Source organism: Triturus cristatus, chromosome 9 (genome assembly GCF_964204655.1).
Source record: "Triturus cristatus chromosome 9, aTriCri1.1, whole genome shotgun sequence".
NCBI lineage: Eukaryota > Metazoa > Chordata > Amphibia > Caudata > Salamandridae > Triturus > Triturus cristatus.
In genome coordinates this window covers 21,493,794-21,519,381 of record NC_140592.1, presented here as the reverse complement: position 1 = coordinate 21,519,381, position 25,588 = coordinate 21,493,794, and the positions used below count along the sequence as shown (strand labels likewise).

At 43.9% G+C, this 25,588-nt stretch overlaps 1 protein-coding gene across 4 annotated transcripts in view; it reads right to left on the bottom strand.

Moving 5' to 3' along the window:
- The window catches only part of MTMR14 (myotubularin related protein 14), a 182,080-nt gene that overhangs the window by 121,494 nt on the left and 34,998 nt on the right, over positions 1 to 25,588 (bottom strand). For 2 of the 4 annotated variants that reach the window (XM_085624263.1, XM_085624267.1), the window contains exons 5-9: positions 17,970 to 18,027; positions 9,967 to 10,089; positions 9,120 to 9,193; positions 7,748 to 7,818; positions 7,174 to 7,248 (exon numbers count right to left, since the gene is read on the bottom strand). In XM_085624263.1, the coding sequence (XP_085480389.1) occupies positions 7,174 to 7,248; positions 7,748 to 7,818; positions 9,120 to 9,193; positions 9,967 to 10,089; positions 17,970 to 18,027 (401 nt within the window). The remainder of the gene's footprint in view (positions 1 to 7,173; positions 7,249 to 7,747; positions 7,819 to 9,119; positions 9,194 to 9,966; positions 10,090 to 17,969; positions 18,028 to 25,588) is intronic. The other 2 variants (XM_085624264.1, XM_085624268.1) reach the window with 1 other exon arrangement.

Here is a 25,588-nt window from a genome sequence, read left to right as displayed (position 1 = left end):
CATTTATTCCATGGCAGTGAAAATAAATGTAGCCGATTGTATGTTATTTAATGCACCTCTACTAGTAAATGCACATTTAAACTTCAGGGCAAGGTTCAAGTTTGAATTCGTCACGACAGCATAGTAAATCAACATTAGAAAATCATTCTTTACTTCCTCACAGACTACATTTAACAATTACTTTACACAGAGTGACAACTCCAGAAAGGTAAATTCACACTGGATAGGCCTTCTGTTGAACAAATTTAACTAATTGAATCCTGGTTTTGGTGAACTTTTATTGCAACAAATACGCAGGGAAAATACAGCAACATAAACAATATATCCATATGTGCAGTGACAAATGTGCCATTTATTACCACTGTTGAGAGTGAAGAACCATCAAGACCCATTCAAGGCTTCCCCAAGCTCAACAATGGTAATAAATAGGAAAGTACCCTCAGCACATTTATCTAGATATCTATAGTCCCTGAAGAAAACAAAGGTTAAATTTGCGTTATAACTGCGTATGGTAATATCTTACTATGCATTATTTAAAAAACGTAGAAAGTCACTTGAGGAAAAGAAAAGGTTAAAGTGGCATTAAAGGTTACGTTGGAACTGACATTTACAATGTCACTGTAACCTTTTATTCAGTAGATTTTTGAGTTTAAAATGTTATGTTTGAACAGACGTTTACAAACTCAAAACTCCGCTGAAGTTCACCAGTCCCAATTATAGTATCCAGGACTCGGAAATGATGTAATTTCAGATTTCAGTAAGGTCACAGAACTGGTCATAAGTGATGTGGAATCAAACAGCACATGGCAAGGGCTGCATACACCCAATGCAGGCGCAGAATACCTCCCCCACCGACCATGGTCGAAGGCAGTGTGTGGCAGGGGCTTGCCAACAGGACCTGCCCTGCAACCAACCCTCCTGCCGCACATGCGAAAAGCCTGTATAATCAGTCAGGTTTAATAAGTGCGCTACTCACCCGTGAGGGCCTCAAGGCGCTGGGGGAGGGGGTGTATGGGTCCGCAGATCTGTTAGCCGAAAAGCCAGGTCTTGAGGCTCTTCCTGAAGGTGTGCAGGGTGGGGGAGCGTCTGATGTTGACTGGGAGTTCGTTCCAGGATTGGCTGCGATGTAGAAGGCTCTTCCCCGGCTCTGGTTCTGCGGATGCGCTGGGTTGTTGCTAGGGCGAGGTCGGCGGAGCGGAGGTTTCTTTAGGGTGCGTGGAAAGAGATTCTTTAGTTGAGGTATTTTGGTCCGACGTCATGCAGGGATTTGTAGGTGTGGGTGAGTAGTTGGAAGGTTACCCTCTTCTCGACGGGGAGCCATTGGAGGTCTTGCAGGTGTTGGGTCATGTGCTCGTGTTGTGGGGTACCGTGGAAGAGTCTGGCTGCTGTGTTTTGGATGGTCTAGAGTTTCTGTAGCAGGAATTTGTGGATTCCTGCGTAGAGGGCGTTTCCGTAGTCCAATCTGCTGGTAATGAGTGCGTGGGTGACAGTTTTTCTTGCTTCGGGTGGTATCCGCTTGAAGGTCTTGGAGGATTCGTAGAGAGTTGAAACAGGTGGATGCGGCAGCGTTGACCTGGCCAGTCATGGTGAGGGAGGAGTCTAGAATGATGCAGAGGGTCCTGGCGTGGTCCGTCGGGGTGGGTGGGCTTCCGAGGGCAGCAGGCCACCAGGAGCTGTCCACACGGAGGTGGAGGGTCCAAGGACGAGGACCCTCCAATGCACAATGCAGCAGGGGGTTGCCGCTTGCCAGGTCCCATGTCCAATGCCCCACAGGCTGCCAACCACCTGCCACATACAGCCTTCCGCCAAGCGCTGAACGTGGTTGGCTGCAGGGCATGTCCTCAAGCCAACCCCCTGCAGGTGGCCAATCGCCCTACCCCACTGTGCATGGGGTTAGCCGCAGGGCCTGGCCTATGGCAAAGCCATGTGCCCGCCCTCTTGAGGACTCCCATCACACAAGTACATTTAATATTATTTTCTTTTTAGCTGTACTTATGCAGTACCAACCAGGGGAGAATATATATATATATATATATATATATATATATATATATATATATATATATATATATATATATATATATATATATATATAAAAAATCTCCACTGAAAAAAACCATAGGTTTTAGGCACATTATAGTTAAAAATTAGCATTTAAAAAACCTTAGAAATTCACTGAAAAAACTATAGGTTTTAGGGAAAGTTATAGTTAGTTGGACATTGCACTCCCCAAAACCCATGACATTCCCCCGTTATAGTCAGTTCCGCTAACTAAAACTCGCGCCCCCGCAATGCACTGCTGATGACGTCACATATTACATCACTCATGACATGGTCAGTGACATCACTGATGACATCTCAAATGACATTTTATTTTCGGACGCTGGGTGCGCGAATCTCGCCAATTTTTTTATTTACAAAAATGCTTTTTTGGGCCCTGGGGGTCCTTGTGGGACACCCTGAGCAGGCCTCGGGGGTCAGGGTGTTTCTACCCTGCCCCCTTTTCTTGTTTTTCGAGTTTCTTTTTCTTTTTTCGTGTTCCTCGGTTCTACCGAGGCACAAGATGGCTGCCAACACTTCCTGGTTTGAAGTGTTGACAGCCACTTAGCATTAAGCTCGTGATCGGGAGGGTGCGCGGATCCTCCGTGCCTCTAGATATCATTATCTTTATTTCTTAAATTTCTCAAAAACTACTGAACGGATTTACACCATTTTTAAAAAGGTCGCTTTCTAAGCCAAGCAGTACCGTTTTGCCAAATTTGGTGTAATTCCGTTCAGCAGTTTTTGCTATAACCGGGTCTAAAGTTTCCTATGAGAAATTGATTTTTTTTACCTCTATTTTTTTACTTTCTCAGGAACTACTGAACGGATTTACACAATTTAAAAAATAAAAAAAGGGCGCTTTCTGAACCAAGGACTACCTTTTTGCCAAATTTGGTGTAATTCCGTTCAGCAGGCTGTAGCCGGGTCTAAAATTTCCTACGGGAAGTAACATGGGGAAAATGCGTTTGGAGCCCCCCCCCCCCCCCTTTTTTTCCTTGGCACCCGCTTGACAAATCACTCCCAAACTTTCAGGATAGGAGCTGACCAGAGCGCCCCACCAGTTTTGAAAATTTTGCGAAGATTGGTCAACCGGCGCCAAAGTTATTGGGAAAAGAACGTTACAGTTTTCCTATGGTAACTAGGTCCTAACTATAACTACCTACTGGTGACCGCCGGTAGGTAGGTAGAGATTATATATATATATATTTTATCTTTAACACAGGTGCAGTTATATCTTTACTCAGAAACTGCTTTTTATTAATTAAAATTAGCATCTAATTATAGTGAGATCTAGATAGTTTGTTCCGCTAGACTTCCACTCTACTGCAAATTAAAAAAAATACAGCATTCTGATTGGGCTTTGTCCACATTGGCCCTTTCAGTCCAGGGAGGAAAGAGCTGTGTGTCTGGCTGTAACATAAAAAGGAAATGTTACAGCCACCATTTCATGACTCGGGGACTCTGTCCAGTTTTCTAGGTTTACAAAACAATTGAGATACAAGGGGCAGGGTAAGCATATTCTCGCCCACTTGAGGCAATACAATGATACCCCACCCACAAAACCCGCGACCAAATAAAAAATAAAGAATTCTCTCACTGCGAGTCCCACAGGAGCAAGTGCGACCCCCGTGAAGTACCTCAGGAGCCATGATACTGCGAGATCATGTAAACCTCAACATCTGAAGCTCACACAGCCTCGCGGTACCACGGCTGGTGCTTCGGCTACGGTACTGCGAGAGTACTGAGAGAGGAAAGAACAAAAAAAACAAAAAAGATGGAAAATGTGCTTGGGAAGTGGAGTGTAGGCCCTGCAGCCAACCCGATGCAGCACACAGCTGAAGGCTGTGCGAAGTGGTGAATTGGGCACCTGTGGAGAGGAGTGTTGGGGGGGGGGGGAGGGGGTTGGCTGCCAGCAACGGGGGTGGTGTTGGGAACCCTGTGCCATGCACAGCCACAGTGTGTAGTGAGGTGTAGGCTGCACACAGGCGGGTGGCCGCAGGCCTTGCGTCCAACACCCACACTACACACAGTCAAAAGCTATGCTGCGTGGTGGGAGTGAGGTGAATAGGATCTAAAATTCACAGGGAAAAAAACAAAGGTTATAGTTACGTTATAGTTGGGTATGGCAAGAATATTTTGTTTAACATTAAAAATAAACTATAGAAAATCATTGGTAAAAAACTAAGACTGTTCTAGTTATTTGTTGTAATTGTATAAACCAACATTTAAAAACACTGAAATTCATCAGTTATGGTTTACCGAACTAACTATAACTTGAGCTCATGCAATGCACTGCCAATGACCTCGCAGATTACCTCACACATGATCAATGATGTCATTAACATATGGTCGATGACCTCATCCAAAGGATATGCCAGTTTGCTACAAGGGTATTCAGCTGGGTACATATGGACCCAATGTTCCATAACATCTGTAGTAGTAATGGGCAAATTATTTTGCAACAAGTAGGACAAGGAAAAGAAAAAACAGATTTATGAAAACATCCATATTAAGCAGATATTAGGATTTTATTTTCACTGGTATTAAGGTACGCAAGATGTTATGACTCTGTAGACCTTAATGAGAGAAAACAGTGTTTGGGTATTATTTATCTTAATTCGATGTCGCCGTTAAATAATTCATTCGACTGACTATTTAAAAGAATAGCTTCACTTCAAATCATTAGGCAGTTATAAGGATGCAATACCAAGCCCCATGGACAAGCCCCCCCCCCCCACCTTCCCATAGTATGTAAGAGTACCCTACACATTCCTGAAATGAGCAAACCTGTGCGCACCATTTCAACAATGCTTTCAATCAACTGCGACTTGAACAGCCTGGAATGGAGTCGCCCACAGACTATACATTCTACAACAAAGTATAATGTCTCAGATCAGAACTTTAGGAAATACATTTCTAATTTTTATAAGTCTCCAGTTTATATAGAAATGGTCTATAGCACTGCACGGTCAACTGTTTAACGCAAGCATACACACAGAAATCCACAGGTGAATAACTTCTGCATTTTCGATAACAGGCTTTTGAATTAAAGCACAGCCTATTTAAGACGCGAGGCTGCAACACACGAATTGTGTGCAGTCTCCAACTGAGCGCAATAGCTTGGACGAGGTAATCTGTGAAGTGATTAGTTTTGCAGTTTTACATATTGGTAACTCGACCCAAAAGGTATACATGAGCATAATTACAGATGGATACATTCTTTTTTTAGGCACGGAGACATTACGTGATTTGTCCAGAATCACAGGATGCTTGAGTATCCTGTCAGACTCGAACCTGGTTCCCCACCTTCAAAGTTGGATGCTCAGGCCATTAAGCCACATCCTCTGATGATCCAGTGATTTCATCAATGATAGCATTTAACATGTCATGAGTGATGTAATATGTGAAGTCATGAGCAGTGCAAGGCATGGACTCAAGTTACAATTAGCCCAATAAATTCATAACTGGAGAATGTTAGTGGTTTTTTTTTAAAAACATTAGTTTTATATTGTTGCAACACCTAACTAGAACGTCGATTAAACGGTTTCTTATTTTCACTGAAATATTTATTACCTACAGACTCTACCCCTCTCCTATGGAACAGAAGCTTTTGCTCTGGTGTTCTCTCAAGCCACTAGTCACCTTGTAAAAGCCACCCAGCTTGGGGGTGTGCAAGCATCCGTAGCAAGTAACTATCTGTTATTACAGTTAAATAAAGAAAAGAAAGGCAAAACAGCTCTTGGCCAAGGGGATCTGTCTGATAATAAAACAAACATTACTACTCAAACAGATCCTGGTAACCTAAGAGTATACATGCAGACATGTGAATCCAAAAGAAAGGCAATATACACAAGCCTTACAGCTAAAGGCAATGGAGAGAGAGAAGGAGCAAAGGGAAACTTGTGCGACTACAATTGTATATGGGGAAGATAAAAGAAACTCATGAAAATTGTAAAGGGGCTGGGAGAAGAGACTAAGGCCAAAAAGAGTATGAAGAAAGGTAAAGAATGGGTAGGAAGAAAGAGAGGAGGAGGTAGGAGGCCCAAACAGGAAGTATAAAGCAACCATTAAACATCTATTAAGATACAGATACTACAATTTAATCAGGAAGTCAGAGTGGTGCAAAGGTTATAAACACAAATAGTCATGTAACATCATTAGGAACATAAAGTTAAAAGATGAACTGTGGTAGCAAAGTCACCAACATCGCAAGTCGGCTCAGAAAAAGGGCAGCATATCCAAACACATTAGGGTACGATTAACAGTTCAAAAGGACTGACATGGCGCTTACTACCGATATCTGTAGCTGGGCTGTCACTTAAGAATTGCCTGCATCATTCAGTTTATAAATTAGCATGTCGTTTAAGTCAATTAAAAGCCTTGCTTCACCTTGTACATTAAATGGTCGACAGACGCTTCTGGCTTGGACAGGCGTATTCAATGACAAACCTGTTGTGAAGTTTTCTAAAGAAAAACTGTTGGTCTGAACGCAGATGTTCAGGGGGGGGAGTGTATTCCAGAAGCTGGTCTATAGTCCTTTCTATAAGACATGTAAAGTAGGGATGAGAATGCACTAAGCAGCCAAGTTTATCTTCATAAAGTGAATTCAGTCATGTTTCAATTGTGCAAACAGAAATCAGAGCCACATCTGGACTATGCCAATGGACACATGCGTGTACCTGGTCTCGCAAGTATCCAGGTCTGCCATGAAACATGAACCCTACGCCAGCAGATTGCATAAAGAGGTGATCCTACAGAATGGAGCTCCTGGGAAAGAAGGCCTGAGGGACCAAACAGAGGGATTTATGCAACCTGGCTGGCCAACTTCAGGCAAACCCTTCTCACTCTTTACTCGATCATTAGTGCACTTCAGTCTTTTATTCAGAGTTTGGTGAAGACATCTCAGAGGTATGGTGGAAGAGGGATAGGACATGCAAGCACAACTCATCATGGCTGCAACTCATCATGGTACGCAGAAGGGCCTGCACCAACAGGTTTCTGCTAAATATTAGTAGGATGCCTTGCACCATTTAGCATTGGTTACAAGCCACTTGCGCTTAAAAGGGTAATTTCTACATTTCACAGATACAGGTCACAATAATCTGAACCCATAAAATATTGTAAACCCACCTGGTACTTGCTCCAGTCAATGTTCAGAGACTTTGTCAGGGAGTCAGGAATACTCAATGGAGCATCTACATAATCCTATTAAAAAAAAAAAGAAAATATTGAGTCGAAGATGTGAACAAAACATTCCAACAATGTTATCACAAACCTACCCTAAGGATGCAGCTCTGCCCACTCAACAGCCACTTCACAGCCCCCCCCCCTCCCCCCATCTTAAGTGCAAGACTCCGATATGGCAAGAACAGTTAACAGAATCCTCCATATGAGGCGGTGCGTGCGGGGATTTCCACATGCAATATTACTGCACAAATAGGAGTATTTTAGCATGGAACAGGGAAGTTAACAGATATCTGCTGTACACAAAGTTATTACATTTTTCCTCAAATTATGCCCCTTTTGCATGATACAATTCATGCAGTTGAAATTTGTTTTAGGAAAAAATGTAAACTGGGTTCCTCAAATCTGGTCATAAGGACCACAGTAGATACATTTTTCCAAACATGCGCACTAAAATGTCCAGTGCAGATTAAATAAGTGGTGCCAGGACACCCAGTGAAAATAAATGCAAGACTCATACCTGCTTCCAATTGAATATTAGCCCTTCTCCAGAATAGTCTCGATCTTTGTAATCTTTAAAAAATTCACAACCTGAAATAGGAAAAAATTGATTCATAAAAAAAAAATAAAAAAAAATCTGAAAAAGATGGTATTAATATGCAAGCTACAGCAACGCAACTGGAAAACAGAATGGGATATTGCATAAGAGGCATTCAAGAGGTGAAGCCAGTGGGTCCCAGGGTCTGCAGGATTGGCAATCTGGTTTGGAGATGCCATAGATGCACAACGGTAACACTTGTTATACCTAAAGATAGCGACACTTGGCAATTAATTCCATTTGACTCACTAGTGTGCCCCCCAACTAAACACCCTCAGAGTAGGATTTCATTTCAAGGAACAATGCAAGTGATGTCACCAAGGTGCTAGAATATTCTCCCAAGACAGGGGCACATTTCAGGATTTTCTTTCAGAGACTTCCATTGTCTACATGATTGCTTTGGACAGAGGAAAACAAAACCTACCAAGCCACCCGAGTCAAGAGCCAGCCATATACAAACCAGCCTTGGTCCTGCCCTATTGTCACTTGAATTGGTCTATTCCTATCGAAGCAGAACTAAGGCTGATTTGCATATCTTTGCCAGCCTGAGGCAGCATGGTGGGGAAAAAAAAGATGGAATGAGGCCAGAGTAATAACCAGTGGCTGAGAATAAGTCAGGCATTCTACCCATCAGTTTATTTACAAGAGTGCGACGCTCTAAGTGCTCCCATTATGCCCAGACATGCAGCCCATGCTCGTTCTGCCACTGGAACCAAGCTGTACCCTACTGAAAAGGCCCAATATCAAAATAGGTCTTAGGGTTACTTGTGCTTTGGTTCAGAGGGAACCAGGCCTGAAAGTTTGGATTGGACTGACCCTGTTGGAGCAGGGCAAAGGATGACTTGCATATGGCTGGTTCCTGTCAGAAGGCATTGAGGGCCAAAATAAAAAGGGGCTGCAATGATGTCCCCAAACATTTATCAGTGGCAGAGATCAATTCAAGAATCTCACCCATCCCTGACAGACAGGAAACCAATGGTAATGGAGTTTGAGGTGTGCCTAAAATGGCTGGACCACAAGACATCATTTCCAATATCGTAGTTGTCCCGCATAACACCGGTTTTTTAAATCTTTTTGGTTGGCTGAAGTCCTGCTACTCCCCTCCTCTAAATGCGGCCCTTACTTTCGCACTTTGCCATCATCAACAAATCTACCAGCAGAGAGCTCAAAGTCACCACAACAATACATGCATAATGGAACTGAGTGGCATAAGGCAGGTTCTGTCCTTTGCAAGCGGCCTTCTAACGGTCTGAGCACAGCGCTCCCCTACAGTTCAAAGAGCTGCATACAGTACCTGGATAAGGAATGGAGAGGAGAGTGAAGTCTGCATAGCGCTGAGCTTTGTCCACCTTCTCTGAAGAGGTCACGCTGAAACCAGAACAAAATTACAAAAACCATGAACGTGGGAAAATAAAATGAGGATTGTAACCGGTCAGGCAGTTCCAAATATTAGTAATTTCAGAAATTGAATACAAGAGACCCTCAGGGGCAGTAAAGAGGATTAAAATACAGAAAAGAAAAAGGTTCTGAAACAGGTAAAAATTGCAAACAACAAAGCAATATGACGAGCTATTTCAATCCAACAGAAGAGTGATTCAAATGGGTGGCTATTTAAATGAAGTGTTCCCTGGACTCCCTAACACACTGGGTAACAAGCTACTGACCCAAATGACTGCACTAGACTCGTCATATCACCGATTGATATGAGTAGCCGAAGGGACCCCACTATTCCCCGGACCTTCAAGGCAGGTCGTTGTACTTTGCATTCTTTTTTTTTTTTTAAATCAATATGAACGGTTTAAAGCTATAGCCAGAAGGGGGAAAAAAACACCACACATGACTGATACCAGAGACCCCAAGGCACTAAAGCCAGCAAAAGTTGGGGACTGTGTTGAAAGAGCAGCAGTGAAACAGGGGACATCACCTGCCTAAAGTGGCAGAAATGGATCGATGAGGAAATGCAGAATCTTAATGCAGAGAATGAACTGGGCACACAGCATGCACTGCAACCAAAGGGGTGCCCAATTCTCCAATGAGAAATCTCAAATTTTAACCTAAAACATTCAAACCTAGTACAACACTGTACGATGAAGAAAGGATAAAAGTAAAAACCCGCAGAAAAGCCCTCTATATGCACTCACTTCAGACCAAACTTCACTTTTTTGTTCTCCACCATTAAATCACAGATGTAGCTGATGGACAGGTAGCGAAGAAGCTTGATGTCGTGGCCACGGACTTTGTCAAACAGTTGGGCATCCCCATTCCTGAAACGGCAAATGTAGAAACATATAGAGGCAGAATTACACAGGATTTATCCTTGTTTAATACAGTTATGAAATTAGCTTTCCTACTTCAAGGAAGGCTATTGACTGCAAACACCAGGAACCAATTAGGTCATTCGCATTTTTATGCAAAGAAATACTAACCAAAAAGGGGCTTCACTGCATTAAATACAGACCTGTGCATCTTATACCAAACACTTCGAATATAAAGACGAAATGAAATGGGAAACAAATATTCAATTTCATGTGTGCAGGGGAAAAGATCAATTAGTGTTCACACGTCGATAAAACAGTTCTTCCGAACCATTATCAAGAGATGACATATGCAAATCAGGTCCCGGATAGAAGCGGCGGAAAAATGCATTTCACAGCAGGTGGCAGAAATCAAGAGTCCTTTTCAGCTTTAACAGTTAGAAGCAGAACTTCAAAATGTCTTTGTTGTCACTCAAAAAACAACTTTTTTCAAAGATGTTCACTAACTAGAGACGGATTTCCTTCAGGCTGACAACATCCTGTGGCAAGGTCTTCGCCGCCAAGAGTTTCTGCCAGAACAAAACATCGGTTTGCACCCAGAAAAGCAGTGAAGCAAGTTGAGCTGCAAACACAGCAAGTGTGTATGTACATTATTCCTCCATAAACCTGCCTATGGATCATGTATATTATAAATGTATGCCGCTTTGTGTGCGCATACACGGTGTATGTAATGATTGTGTGCTGGCTTACAGTCTGCAAACCATTCAAAATGCCGAAGTTTTACTCGCATTTAACCGCAGTATGAAGTTTGCCGTACCTGGGCTAGTCATGTTTGTAGGTCTTGCATCGGAAAAGTAGACGGAAATTACTCAACGATTTGCACAAAAAAACTACTGTTTTAATTGAAATCTGGGAAGAGGTTTTTTAAGCTGGGAATTCGAATGATATCCAAGAACCGAGCAACTACCGCCCTATCTCGAAGCTCCCTCTCCCAATCAAGATACTCAAAAAATACCTCAGCAAGATACTAGCTGACTTCCTTGAAGATAACAATCTGTTAGAACCAGGGAAAATGGGCTTTAGGCCTGCGCATGGAACAGGGACGGCACTGATTTAGGCCACCAACAAAATAGGAACGCAATTTAATGGCAGTAAAACAGCAGTACTGATCCTATTAGATCTTTCCGCTGCACTTGACATGGTCAGTCATCGAATCCTGCTCAAACACCTGAAGGAGATTGGTATGAGAAGTACAACGCTCAATTGGTTGGAGTCCTACCTCTCAGAGAAATTACAAGCAATAACCTTCCCACCGTTTAGATCAGACTACAAGAAAATCGATTATAGAGTCCCCCAAGGTTTGGCCCCAAGTCTTAAACTGTTCCATATATACCCAAGAGCACTGAAAATCTTTTGGGCTATCGTTTGTAAACTATGCAGACGATACTCAATAATATCCCTGAACAACGCGGACCCTAACCAACTAAACAACATTCACTCCTGTTTGAAAGAGATGACCCAATGGCTGGATGATAATACACTAAAATTCAACCGAGATAAGACTGGATTCCTGTGCTGCTCACTAGCAACTTCCCACAAAATGATGCATTATGCATTACTCATAGGCAATAAATGGCACAGGACCTATAGCTCTTCAGCAAATAAAGGAGCTATATGATCCACCCATGCAGCCCTCTTGTCCTTTTCCGCTCCTTCCATAAAAAAAAAAAGAAAAAAAAAAAAAACACGAATGGGAGGTAGAACCATTCAGGTAGAAAGTGCACAACTCTGGAACAACCTTCCTCTCTCCCTTAGAACCTACACTGATCTGCTGAGCTTCAGGAAGAACCTGAAAACCCGGCTCGACCCCTGGAAGCGGAAGACTAGAAAAGGCCAATGATGGTGTTGGTTTAAAATCCGAATAGTGAACAAGACTCATAACAGAGCACAGAGGGTAAATAAATCAATGCCGATTCAAATATATATATATATATATATTTTTTAAAGTAGTATTTAATTTCTAACTCCACGCATTCAAAGAAAGGTTACGAGAATTATAACCAAAAATATATTTTCCCGTTTACGGGTGGCTGCATCCAGGAAATGTAGTAGGCCTTAACTCGAGAGTTCACTCAGACTTAGAAAATTGTCCCCCAGGCCCAGTAGGACCGTAACCAGTCCTACCCGCTCCAGCAGCAAGGAAGTGTGCAGCTTCAGAAGGTGCCCCATTCACGGGCACTTGCAAGGGTCCGGTCCCGTTTGGTGAGTAGGCTGCACACGAGATGCACGGCAGCACCTGCCAATCGCAGGCTCTTCTCTGTGCTTACACAGTCTGCTCCAGCAGCGATCGGTGGTGCTCCAATGTTCCTCCTGCCCGGCAAGTTCTGCGTTCCCAAATGGGGCAGGGCGATCCCGATGCTCTCCATTTAGGTCCCAGTGATCTGGTAAAACACCCAGAGTTTCCTCCTCAATTTACGGGACAGGTCGGGTGCAATCCTCGATACTTCCTTGTAACTTATGCGTCACACATCACAGTTCTCGACAGTGGCCCAATCGTCTCAACACTCTCGATACAGACTGCCCCTTCTGGCATACTATGTTGCCGCAGCACTACCAGCCAAGGTCCCGGCCCTGCAAGGCAGTTGGTATACCACGGTGGCCCTCTCTGGCATACAGGGTCACGGCTAAGGTCCTGCACAGGCTTTGGCCCTCATTATCCGGCAGTACCTCTCAAAGCAACCCCTTTTGGCAGATGGGGTGTGGAAGACCGAGGGGGGTGGGGAGGGGGGGTTGCCGCAACAGCTTAACATAGGCTTTTACTCTCCCCACACAGCACTCCGTTCATGGCTATCTTCATGGTGCCCCGATGGGTGCAGCAGCCGTCATGTCACACCTTGCATCCTTAGCCCACACAACAGGGATCCCCTCTGGACCTTGCTCCAAAGCACTCTTTTTCTCACAGGGCACACTGGTCTTGGCACGCTGGTGCTGCAGAACAGGCAGTCTTGGTTTCTCTGGGTGATATCCCCTTAACCAGCAGGGAGACTAGCAGCCCTTAGCACCCAGCCTTGATCACAGACAGAATTTTGAAGAGATTAAAAGCATTCAACTAGAACTTTGTACGGTCAATCCAATATAAGCAAACTACAGGCTAACTTCAAATACCACTACAAAACTGCAGCCTGTAACTCTCCTTTTACAAAAGGAGCAGCAAGCAGCAGTGCCCATTGAGCCACCTTCAGCCCCCCCCCCTCTCCTCACTCTCCACCACCATCGCCCAGGACATTGATGAACATCACGTGATCCGGTCTTGGAAACGAACAGATGACAGGGCTCTGCACCGCACTTTAATAGTGCATCATCCATGTGCATTTTATTTCTTTGTGCGATTATATGGTAGCCCTATAGACAAATAAAATACTTGCTAGAATTTAAATAAAAAATCCTCAGTATGCAGCAGCAAGGCGGTTATGCATGCAAGTCAATTTTGATCACATCCCAGTTTGCAGAGGACAAGAGCAGTTTAAGATGTTTTGCTCCTCTACAGGCAATAACCCATTACAAGAGAGTGAAGAGCCCAGATATTTTTATAACTTGCTCCTAAGCTCTCAAATAATGAAAACTACCTACTGGTTTTATGTAAATTACAGCAAGTTACTTTTTATTTTTTAAAGAAAAACAACCTGAACAAAAATCAATCCAAAGAAAAGTCACTCGTGCATTTCAAGTCTAAACGCAGTCCTGAAAATATTTTCCTAAATTCTTGGCAAACAGACGGAGCCTACTGCTGCAGCAGTTGATTTGCCCAGACCAACAGGAATTTGTGGAAGGGTTTCAAGTGGATGACAATACAAAGAAGGTACCCCCACCCAGCTGCTGTGGCTCCCAGACTCAAGAGGGAGTTAGTGTGTGCTCCTCTCTGGATGCCGAAAATACATGCAACATGAAAAGCTAGACTACCACATAGAAGCAAACAGACATGGGCCTCATGGCTTGTTTGGCCTTCAAGTGTAGTCTTGGCAGGAAATGCGGCTCCTTCTGCAAAGGTGCAGAAGGAGATAGATTTGTAAGCCTTCCGGAACAAGTTGTGTGCGGTGGGGGGGGGGGGGGGGGGGGGGGTATGAGGGGCGAATGAGACTGGAGGGCTCACTGCCCAATCTTCTTTTTGCATTGTACCTCAAGCCTGAGCACAGACTGTCTGGGAAAGCCAAGGGATTAGAGGAGCTCGGTCTGGTACCAGACCCAGATTAGGGTCACCATATTTGCAGGCCAGTCCTTGGTCACCAAGCAGACTAACTTCATCCCACAACTGTTGGAGCAGCTGGAGTAGGTGCCTAGTGATAGGATAAATCTCCCTTAATCAGAGGATCTCAACCTTAATATGGCTCCAGCTATATTACACACCATGCGCCAGGTGATTCAGTTTAGATGGGCCACTATCGATTAAGGACCTGGGGATAAAGATCACTGCACACAGAAGGGACCCGTTTGACACCAACTATAGCCTGCTGCTAACATCAATTAACGGCAACCTGCAGAGATGGCACAGGCCACACTTACTGTGACTGAAGCATGGGGTAACGATTAGGATATTACAGAGGACCCTGTTCCTCTTCCAGGTCTTGGGACTCAGGTTTGAGAGGGATTTCCTGAACCACATGCACTTGTTATATAAGAAGAAGGGAGAGGCTTGTGAGATAGCAGTCTACTCTCTCCAAAGCACAGAGTGTTAGGCATACCAGCGTTGGCTACTGTGAGAAATTGGGTGATTGTAGCTGTTTGAGAAGAGCTCACACAATCCTCAGTCAGGGTGAAGCACAAAAGTTACAAAATTAACCTGTGCTTAGTTTGGCACAAAAGCAATCAGGCTTAACTTGGAGGCAAGGTGCAAAGTATTTATGTATTACACAAACAGTAATAAAAAGAGAACACAATGAATATCCCATACCAATTTAGAAAAAAAAAGTAAAATTAAATAAAAATGACAACAAAACAAAAGTAAAATCAGTAGAAATTGAGATATGCAATTGTAAAAAGCTCGATAGAAGTAGCGCCAAAATGTGCAAAGCACCAACTGAGGGTATCTGATCGCGCTGGATTCGGAAAAAGTCACAAGTTCAGTCTGACCGCAATGGAGCGCAGGACGGGCACAGGACCACATTTGTCCGGCTAAGGATTGTAACCCGCTGTGACTGTAGTAGGTTTGCCTTTGGTTTCCTGTTTCTCTGGGCCTCTTTGCCAAAGCGCCGGGACACCCTTTTGGGGTAGCCGTGCGCTCAAAAAGTGCGGCTTAACATAACATAACATAACATTGTACCTTGGGTCCTTGGTGTGCAGCAGGGCTTTGCGCAGATTTGGTGGAACCTTCACTTAGGATGGTACCGCACCTTTTACCCCACTTACAAGAGTCCAGGACTGGAGGGGCACCACTTAGACAAGACTCTTAGCCTTTTCTGTTCCTGCGGCTCGGATCGGGTGGCCAGCAATAAGCCTTTGGAGTCACTCCGATAGTCCTGTGGGCAACCAGAAAAGCAGGTCTCAAGCAGCAGGGCAGTCTTCTAAAGTACACAGCAAGCCACAGAGGGCAGGCCACAGACAGAAGAGCAGTCCTTTTGCACGTCCGAAGTGAACTGAATAGTTGGTGTGAGGGTCCTATTTTTATACCTGGTGCACTCTTTGAAGTGGGAGAAGTGTCTGCAGTTTTCCCCTCCAGATTGGTGTCTGGAAATTCGTGCCTCCCTACCCTGGTCTCAGGTTGTCTGGGGGTACAATTACCTAGTATGAAGCCCTCTGCGAGTGTGCGGAGGCAGCCCGTGCAAGTGTGGTAGACAGTCTCTATTGTGTGGCTGTATGGGAGGAATACACAAAGGCGAACTGCCACTCATGCCTAGTCACCTGGCCCAGCAGCAGGCTGCAAGGAATAAATGGTTGGGACAAGAAAATGCCAACTTTCAAAAATTTGCATTTTCAGAATTAGAAAACTATAACACAGCACTCTGTTCTATGGGCTGTTTAGGGCCTAACCTAGGGGTGACTTGTATGTATTATAAAGAAAGGTTTAGGCCTGACAAAAAGGTTTATTTTGCCAGGTCGAAATGGCAGTTTAAAACTGCACCCAGGCTGCACATGGCAGGCCCGGGACAAGTTTGAAAAGGCAAATTAAGTGGGTGGTACAATAAGTGCTACAGGGCCACTAGTAACATTTAACACATGTAGTACCCCTGTAATGGGCACTTAAGTAAATGTGCCAATTGGGGTGTATGCCAATTTTACCATGTTTAAAGACAGAACAGAAGCACAATAGAACTGGTTAGCAGTGGCAAAGGGTGCAGAGTCCTATGCCCCCCCCCCCCCAAAAAAGAAATTATAATAGGAGGGGTGAAGGCAAAATGTTGGGGGGGCTGACCCTGCGGAGAGGGCAAAGTCCAAAAGCTGCCCACTATAGGGCTACACAGCCAAGGAACATGTGGGAGTAATCCAGGGAGGAACCAGAAAAGCTGTGGTGTTTCCTGGACCACGTACCCACAGGGCATTCCCTATGAGCTCCCTGGATCCACAATGGGGCAGAATGGGAATGGAGCTGGGTCCTTGGGTGGACACTACAGGTATGGGATCAAGCCAAAGTGACAAAAGGCTGACAACCTACCCTTCATTTATCCCCCTTACTCAGTAGCTCAGAGTTTGACTCGGGTTAGATGGGCAGGCTGTCTGAAGGCTGGGAGTATAACAGATGCCCAAGCCTGAAGCTGGGAGATCTTAGACAAGAGGAAAAATCATAACCTTTGAGCAAATTAGAAAAGACTTCAACCAATAGAACCCATAAGTCAACTTTACGCAGCAGAGGCATGGAGCACAACACATTTCAATTAAGCCGAAGGAAGCGAGAACAGTCACAAATTTTGAGAAGCTCCAACACTCAGCTGACTCCGCATCAGGGTCAATTGGGAAAAAGAGCTGGGTATGGTTCACTTAGGGAAGCACTGTGAGGAAATTACTAGATATGTGCACACAAGGAAGAAGTGTAAATGGGGTTGAAGCCGGTCTGAAAATCTTATACAGGCGGCACTATGCGTAGCGGATGCATGAAATACAGATAGACACCTTTTGGATTTACTGTGTGTGAAAGAACATTACATTTCTCTTTAGGACACTGTCTGAAGTTAAACAATTTTGATAGAAATCATTGATTGAGTCTGCTGAATCACAGGAGGGAAGTGAACAGCAATCCCTGCAAGCAGACTTTTGTTATGGTGGCAGGGCTGAACTGGGGGAACAGCAAGAGGTGCACACTAACCCAATAGATTACTACTCTGGACTGCAAAGCAAACACTACTAATTAAGTGGAGGCAGGCAGATCCACCACTGAGCTGGCATCAGAGACTATAGCCAGAGCTGGAGATGGAAAAGATCTCCCATGATCAGAAAGAATCCAGGGATAAATGGTCTCCTCTACTAGATTACTTGCCGGGGATGCTGCCTCACTGATCTCCTAAGGGCCTTGTGAGCCCTGCAAAATGTGCCATGAGGAGTGTTTAACCCAAAGGATGGTTAAGAAGGGAGTAGGCAACTTCCCCATTCTTTGCTCAGGAGCGACACAGCGCAAGTGTGACCGGTACACTTACACGCTATGTTAAGAAACAGCATTTCCCGAAGGTATTGGGAGTTTTTTCCCCCTTTAAAGTGGTCACATTTTAACTGTCAACTGCAGGAAACTAAACAAAAATGTTATTTTCAAAGTAAAGAAAACAACTTTTCTAAAAATACTGGCATAGATCTAGTGAGGAGCCATGAGAAGGCATTCTAGCCTTCATGGAATGCAAATTACCAAGAGTCTTTCTTACGAAGGGTTACAGTTAGAAGACAATACCTCCATAACTCAGAACACAGACCTGCTCGAGTCCTCCCCAGAAACTTCTTCAGTATCAGCCCATGCATCTTCAGAGCCTGCTACAAGAGACAAAAGTTAAAAATCCACATTAAACAAGCAACTGTCACATCCCTGGCTTATCTTTAGACTACAGAGATTTCAATTCAGATACTCCCTTGGCAAAAAGTCAGATTTCACAGTGATTTCTACTCCAGTCCTTCTACTCGCTCCCCTTTGAGAAAGCAGAACGATGTATTAATGTGTTAACGAAAATGTCAAAATACCTTAATAAAAAAAAATATATTTTTACGTTCAATTGCAACATCGTTCTATAGTAGCTTAACATGCATATTATCCTTAAAATACCTACTACATTTTATGGATTTGAGGTCCAGGAGTAATTTTATTTGGAAGATGTACATTTCATGTGTAATGAGCATAGACTGGTTATGAAAATTGGCAGCAAAAAGCATTAATGAGAAAGTAGTGACATCTGTTATGTATCTTTATCGCTCCTGAAAGGTCTTCTTGCATTCTTCTTTCAGGAGAAGATCCTGGATCCAGCTTATTAGTTTAGTTGAAGTAAGAGTTTCTATCGCATGTTCACACTTCCAGTGCCCTGCTTTGCGGGGAAAATGTGTAAGAGCTTCCAAACCGTACAGATTACATCGTCATATGCTCCAAATGGATTATGGCGAGAAGCTCTGGTCCTTCGAAACAATGGATGTGAATTACTCTGCTGGATTATTTCTATTTTTGTATTAAAGAGGTTTAGACTTCCCCGAAGCGTGTTTTTTTTTTTTATTACACACCTATGAGGAGGGTGCCTCGATTTAAAGCAGGTAGAAGCGACCTCTCATTTTTTGCCTTCTCTTTAATATTTTATTCGAGGCGCATCAATCCAAGACAAATTCATAAATGAATACCAGTTAGTATTCGCAGCACATAAATGCATATTAAAACATATCTAAAACCGAATAAACACAGATTTTAGTCAAAGTGCCCATAAAATAATTGATTACAGTATAGTTACATTATAATGTAACCAATTTTCTATAATTACAGTTCTCCCATTTCACGCTTCTACGAACTAAAAACTTGCACCACTTGATCCCATTCTATCAATCAATCAATCAATCAATTCGGCCACTGGTGCTGGGATCAGGTTTCGCCTCTTTCTCGCCTCACGACCCTTGCTCTCCAAGTGATATATATTGACAGCAATCTGGCTAGCCAATGATATGTGGAGGGGGAGGGAGGGATCCAGGGTGAGCCAAGCCATGGCGATGCATACACGAGCCACTGCCAAATACAGAGATTAAGTATAATTTTCCCAGGTCCTTCATAAATCGCTCATCAATTCCAATCAGGTCAGGCGTAATCGAGACCTGCATATTAAGTACAGACCTTAAACACCTACAGATTCCTTCCTTAAGGGACTACAACTTTGCACAATTACAAAACACGTGTGCTAAGTCTGCTTCGTAACTGCCACAACGGAGGCATCTAGAGTTAGGCTCTTTCCCTCCATCTAGAAATTCCTGTGACAATAACACCTCCTGGCCCACCTCCAATGATTCCTGAATGTTCATCCCTTTGACTGCTCATCTCCAGTGTCAGTTTTCTTCTTGCTTTCCAAGATTGTCGGACGATAAATTAAAGCATCATAAATAAACCCAACCTTCCTCTCCCCCAGCAGATCCACGAGTGGAACCTGCTGCAGTGTTAATTTGTCCTGGTCTAGTCTCAACAAAATCCCCAATATGCACATACTTAAAAACAAAACCTCTATTTAGTCAACCTAAATTTTACTTGCAAGTACTCATAAAAATAAATGTGTTCCCGATTGAATAGATCCCCCCAACCGATCACTCCTGCTTGCTCACAGACGAGACAGCTCTCATCATGAAATACAGTTGGAAAGACTAAATAACGCCACCGAGGGGTATTATAGTTCTACATCCCTATAGCCAACTTCTGCTTCTGTTGTACCCAGATTTTAAATGATGCCTATTGCTTGGTTCGACAGTCCTTAAAAAAAAACAAGCTTTTGCCTCGGCTCCCAAAATGAACTCGTAGACGGTAATCCCTCTGGCCCCAGATCCTCACTCGGCCGCCAGGTGATTAGAACCATCATATGCTGTAGTATAGCGACCAAGTAATAATACCGACGTTAGACACAGCCCAACCACCTCCAACCCTAGGAAGCATCAATCATCTTAAAGCTCTCCTCACCCTTAGATAAGGTCATATAAAACTGATGCAGATCGAACAGCTCTGGTTTAAATAATTAGTTGCCATTTCCAAAGGGATAATAAATAATAATCTTAATATATAATAACATCAATATATAATAATTTTAATATTTAATAATAATATGGATATTAATAGTAATACCATTAACGCCATTAACATTAATAGCAATAATATTACTATTAAGAATAATCTTATTTAAAAATTGCCGAATCCCTTCTTACCCCACCCCACCCCACCCCCCACCCCCCCCCCCCTTGTTCCCCATATTGGCACTCACAATGCCCAATTGCGGTGTGATCAAGTTGCTGAGTTCTTCTCAGAAAAGATACAAACCATCTATAACTTCCCCCCCCCCCCCCCATCTCTGCTCAACAAATGCCGGCATTAAGTGACATAACCACTCCCGATATCCCCATTTTGCTGGAGCAATTCCATCCAATGGACCTCAACACCCTACAAAGGTTGCTCGGAGAACTCAAAATCGGGTTCCCCCTTAGATGCCGCCCCCCCCACTATCCTCCATAAAATCTCGGAGGTGGTGTCACCAGTTATACTTGATTGCATAAATGCGTCACTTAAAACTGGCATTGTTCCACCGCAATGGAAAAATGCTAGGGTGAAAGCACTCCTAAAAAAAAAAAAAAAAACTAACTTTGAAACTTGGGGAAACTACCGTCCTCGCTCTTTACTGCCAGGAGTCAGTAAACCAGCAGACATACATCAACTCGATTTTATCGGCCTTCTTGGAAGACCATAACCATCAGCATCCGACGCAGACTGGATTTAGACCCCAACAAGGCACAGAGATTGCTATCCTGGCTGCAGTAGAGGAAATCAGGAAGACTCTTGATAATGGAGGCTGCGCTGCCCTGACCTTATTGGATCTCAGCGCGGCCTTCGACACGGTCAATCATCAACTAATGATACAAAGACTGTGGGGAGGCCGGAGACACCGGAGTGGCACTAAAACGGCTACAGTCTTTTCTCCAAAACAGCGGTCTATACAGTCTTTGAAGGGGAATGCTCCTCGAACCACATTCCTTTGACTTGTGGGGTTCCACAGGGATCTTCCCTATGCCCCACGATGTTCAACATTTATAGGAGTTCGTTGGCTGAACTAGTACACAGATTTGGGGTACAGATAGTCACATACGCCGACAACACAGTTAATTATCTCCTTGAAGCAAGCCAACCATCTGGACCCTGATCTAGCCACTTGCTTGGAGAAAGTTTTTAATTGGATGTGTGGTTCCTTTTTGAAACTTAACGGAGCCAAGACGGAACTCCTGCTATTGGGGAAGTCGGCACCCCCAAATGTGGATCACCTATGGCCTAGCTGACTAGGTCATCCCCCTGCCCCAAAAAAAAGGAAAAAAAAAAAATAAAAATAAAAAATAAATAATAAAAAAATCGAATAAAGAGCTTAGGAATTTGGATCGATTGCAATCTCGATTTCAGAGAGCAATCACGCATAGTGGCAGGGAGTTGCTATGGTTTACTTAGAAAGTTCAGAAAGTTACTCCCCCCTGCTTCCTTTTGCTGCGAGACGACTGTTGGTGCAGGCCCTCGTCTTATCACGGCTGGATTACGCTAACGCTATATACCTTGGAGCCCCACCAGGCGACTATTAAAAAACTTCAAATAGTGCAGAACTGTGCGGCCCGTATGCTGCTGAACATTCCTAGACGCTCCTCTGCAAGGCCTGTCCTTGCAACGGCTCCCAGTCCAGGAAAGAATTTGCTTTAAGGCTCTATGTATCACCCATAAGTCAGTCTCAGGAAAAGGCCCGCCCCTGATTCGCACCACCTCCGGAGTTGGTATTGCTGGGGTATCTATTCTAAGGTGAGGAATCTAACTAACGTGTTTCTTTCAGATGAAAAAGTTACTTACCTTCGGTAACGATGTATCTGTAAGAAACATTAGTTAGTTAGATTCCTCACCGACCCACCCAGCCTCCCCGTTCTGCGAACCGACATCTAGGGTTAAGGTTTTCCCTTTCAGGGCCCTAGATTTTTTGGCACCAGTGTCGGTCTCTTGCATGGCTCAGCGTCCCTGGCGCGGAAAGCTATGTATAAGAACTGATGTCAGCGCGCGAGGGCGGCGTCTAAGTACTCCGACGTCATTCCGGCGCACGACGCCGACGACGGATGCGGAGCCGCAGACGATGCCTAGCGACACGCAAGGGGTATTGCTACAAAAATCTTTCCGGATCCAGCCTGACGCCTGGGGATATTCTAAGGTGAGGAATCTAACTAACGTGTTTCTTTCAGATCTTAGTTCCTAAAATTAAACGTGCACGGAGTGGAGGCCGACTGTTCACATACAACGGATCCAGACTCTGGAACACTATCCCCATCCGCATACACTCTGAACCGGACTATATTAAGTTCAGGAAACTCCTGAAAACCTCTCTTTCATTAACCTTTCGCAGTTTTCTACTTGGTGCCTAGAGCTGGGATACCCCTGGGTAACCATGCGCTCTATAAATGTTCATTCATTCATTAATATTACTATTATCAATATTAACATTAATATTATTGTTATTTACAATATTAGTAACAATGCTGCTAATAATAATAATAATAATAAAGGACCTTTGGCAGTAACAACATTTTAATGACATTGCATTGGTCTAGGAATGTTAAGAGCAATTTATTATTTCACATCAGCGCCCTCCTACTTTTGAGGAACAATGGAATAAGATTTAATTCCACTATATTTTCCACTCTGGCTGCTACCGGTGCTCCCAGATACGACGCACTGTCAACTCTGCATTCGTTTTCCATTTGGATTCCTTTATTGCCTATTAATTGGGTCTTATTCGGGTGACAGCCCTCTATCTTACCAAACTTTTCCACCTCCAATTGTACCTCACTTATAGCCCCTACAGGATCAGGAGTTACTAATGCAATATTATCGGCATAAGCCAAAATCTTAGTATTGAATCAGTTCACAACGACCGCAAGCCTGCACAGTAAATGGTCAATATACAGAGTGAATAAGAGGGCTGAGCATAGGAATCTCTGCCTTGTCCCCTCCTTGCGATACAAATTTTATCAGGCTGCTGCCCCATTATATGCAGTCTTACAGTGGGTTTGAGATATATCTGGATAGCTGTGATGAAGTAGAGGCTTATCCTCTTTCTCTTGAAAACTGCCCATAGATAGTGCCATGCGGACCAGTCGAAAGCTCTCTCGATGTCAAGCAGAATCATACCCATAGGAGTCTCCAACACGCCTGCCGCATCAAGCACCGTGAAGGCTCACCTAACATGGTCGGTAGTCCCTCAGCCTGGAGCGAACCTATGTTACCAGGGAGAAATCATTTTGGCTATGACCCTGCCCAGTCGTGAGGAGAATATCTTAGAATAAATCTTCGTATCACTATCCAGCAGTGAGATCGGCCCATATGAGCCTGGATTCAGCAGGGGCTTCCACTCTTTCATGAATACCATGTTAGTGGCTGTCCAAGGCCTGCGGGGGCTTCTAGCCCCAGCCTCCTGGAGAGCAGTATTAACCAAGTCCCCCGCCAATACTGTATGGAAAACAATATAACATTCCAGCAGTATCTGGCCCCGATGCCTTGCTTGATCCTAGTGAGCCGAGGGCTAGTTGGACTTCCTCCGGAATAACTAGGGCGTCCAATGCTGCCTGCTGCCCTTCTTACACTATATCGGAATACTGCCCAACATCAACCAGAGGGGGAAACTGATCTTCCTAATAAAGTGTTTCATAATATTCCTTACAGACCAACAATATCTTCCGGGGTTCTAGTCAAGTATCCATCCTTATTCATTATAGCACTGATTCCACTATGTACTGCTTTCTGACGCATACGCAGTGTAAGGAGCCTGCCTACACTCACTATATTCGTAGCTCTACGCCCTCCGAGCTTCAAATTTCACTGCTTTTTTCTTGGTATTAAAGCTATTGACGCTAGTTTGGACCACGGCAATCTTTTGAAACTCTTCTGACCTTCCAATATCACTTTGACAAGTAAAGCTTTGAGATCCCCTTGTTCCTTATACAGTGCCCTCACTTTGTCAGCCTGTATCCTTTGAATGTAAAGACTAAAGCTAAGGGTCTCTTCCCCCCCCGCCAATTGCTGCTTTAAATGAATCCCAGACTACACCTGCCGATGCACTTCCCCTGTTACTTTCCATAAAGTCTGTCAGCCATCCCTTCATATGTTCAATATATTCTGAATTAAAGAGAGACCCCCTTATCAAAATGTCCATGTTTGAGACTGCCCAATTGCTGCAGATACCAAACCGTATGGTCCAAGAAGATCATTGGGTGTTTACCTCTCACAAACCCAGATGAAACCAAGAAAAGAATACAACCGAGCACATTTTTTTGGGGGGTATGAAAAAGGTATCGCCTGGGGCAGGCTTGCAGCATGAAGACAGATACTCTAGAATTTGCTCTAGGTTGTCGTGGAACAAGAACATGTCAAAGAACAGTGTATTTATTCATGCAACTCAAAATGCTGCATACTGCTGAAGTGAGTCAACGCCTTCTACAGTGAAAATTAACTAGATGACAGCAGGGCTTCCGAGACAGGAGACATGTCAAATATTATTTTCCTTAAAGTATTTAATATTTTACAACATCTCAATAATGAACATTCTTCCACAGATCATTTTGTGGCCAACACACTCCTAAAACGTTGAAAGCAGTCAAACTTTTTTCTGCAGCGTGGAAACACACACTGTTTAAACGTATATATAAGAACTAAACGTATTCGTGAATTCACGCCTTTTACTACAATTTAATGAAACATGTTTAGTGACTTCTACTATTTGCAAATACGTTAATATCCAACTTTTAGGCAAGAAAGTGTTTCCCAGAGTTACACATAGTGAACTCAGCTGGCAGGCGGGAGCGCAGCACTGATCTTTTGCCATACAGCACCTCTCTCAGACACCAGGACAGGGTCACACAGGGGTCAGTTGGGGCCACTTCTGGGGTGGAGACTAAAAGGAGTGACTTAGAGGCCAGCTTCTTAGAGTCCAACTTTCGTTCTTTGGTGGTTGCAGAAAAGCCATAACTACTGCTTACCCCTTTTGAGACTGGGCAATGTGCATGCCCCCGAGAGTCTTTGATGTGTTGACTTATTGTTTGCCTCCATGTGAGAATTCCTGGTACCAGTCTCCTTAAAGATCTCTATGCATTCCCCTCCCACGGTCCTCATTGACCTGATTTTCATTTGTATATCTGGCAATGCGCAAGTTGGCAGAGAGGTGCTGAAAGGTTTGCAAAGTTTTAGCCAGTTTTTGATTGGCGTTTATGTGACACTTAAGGGATAACTTTAAACATCCACACACATGGAACTAAGAAACAAATGCACTGTTCATGTCCAAGGCACTTATTCCTTATCCCTCTC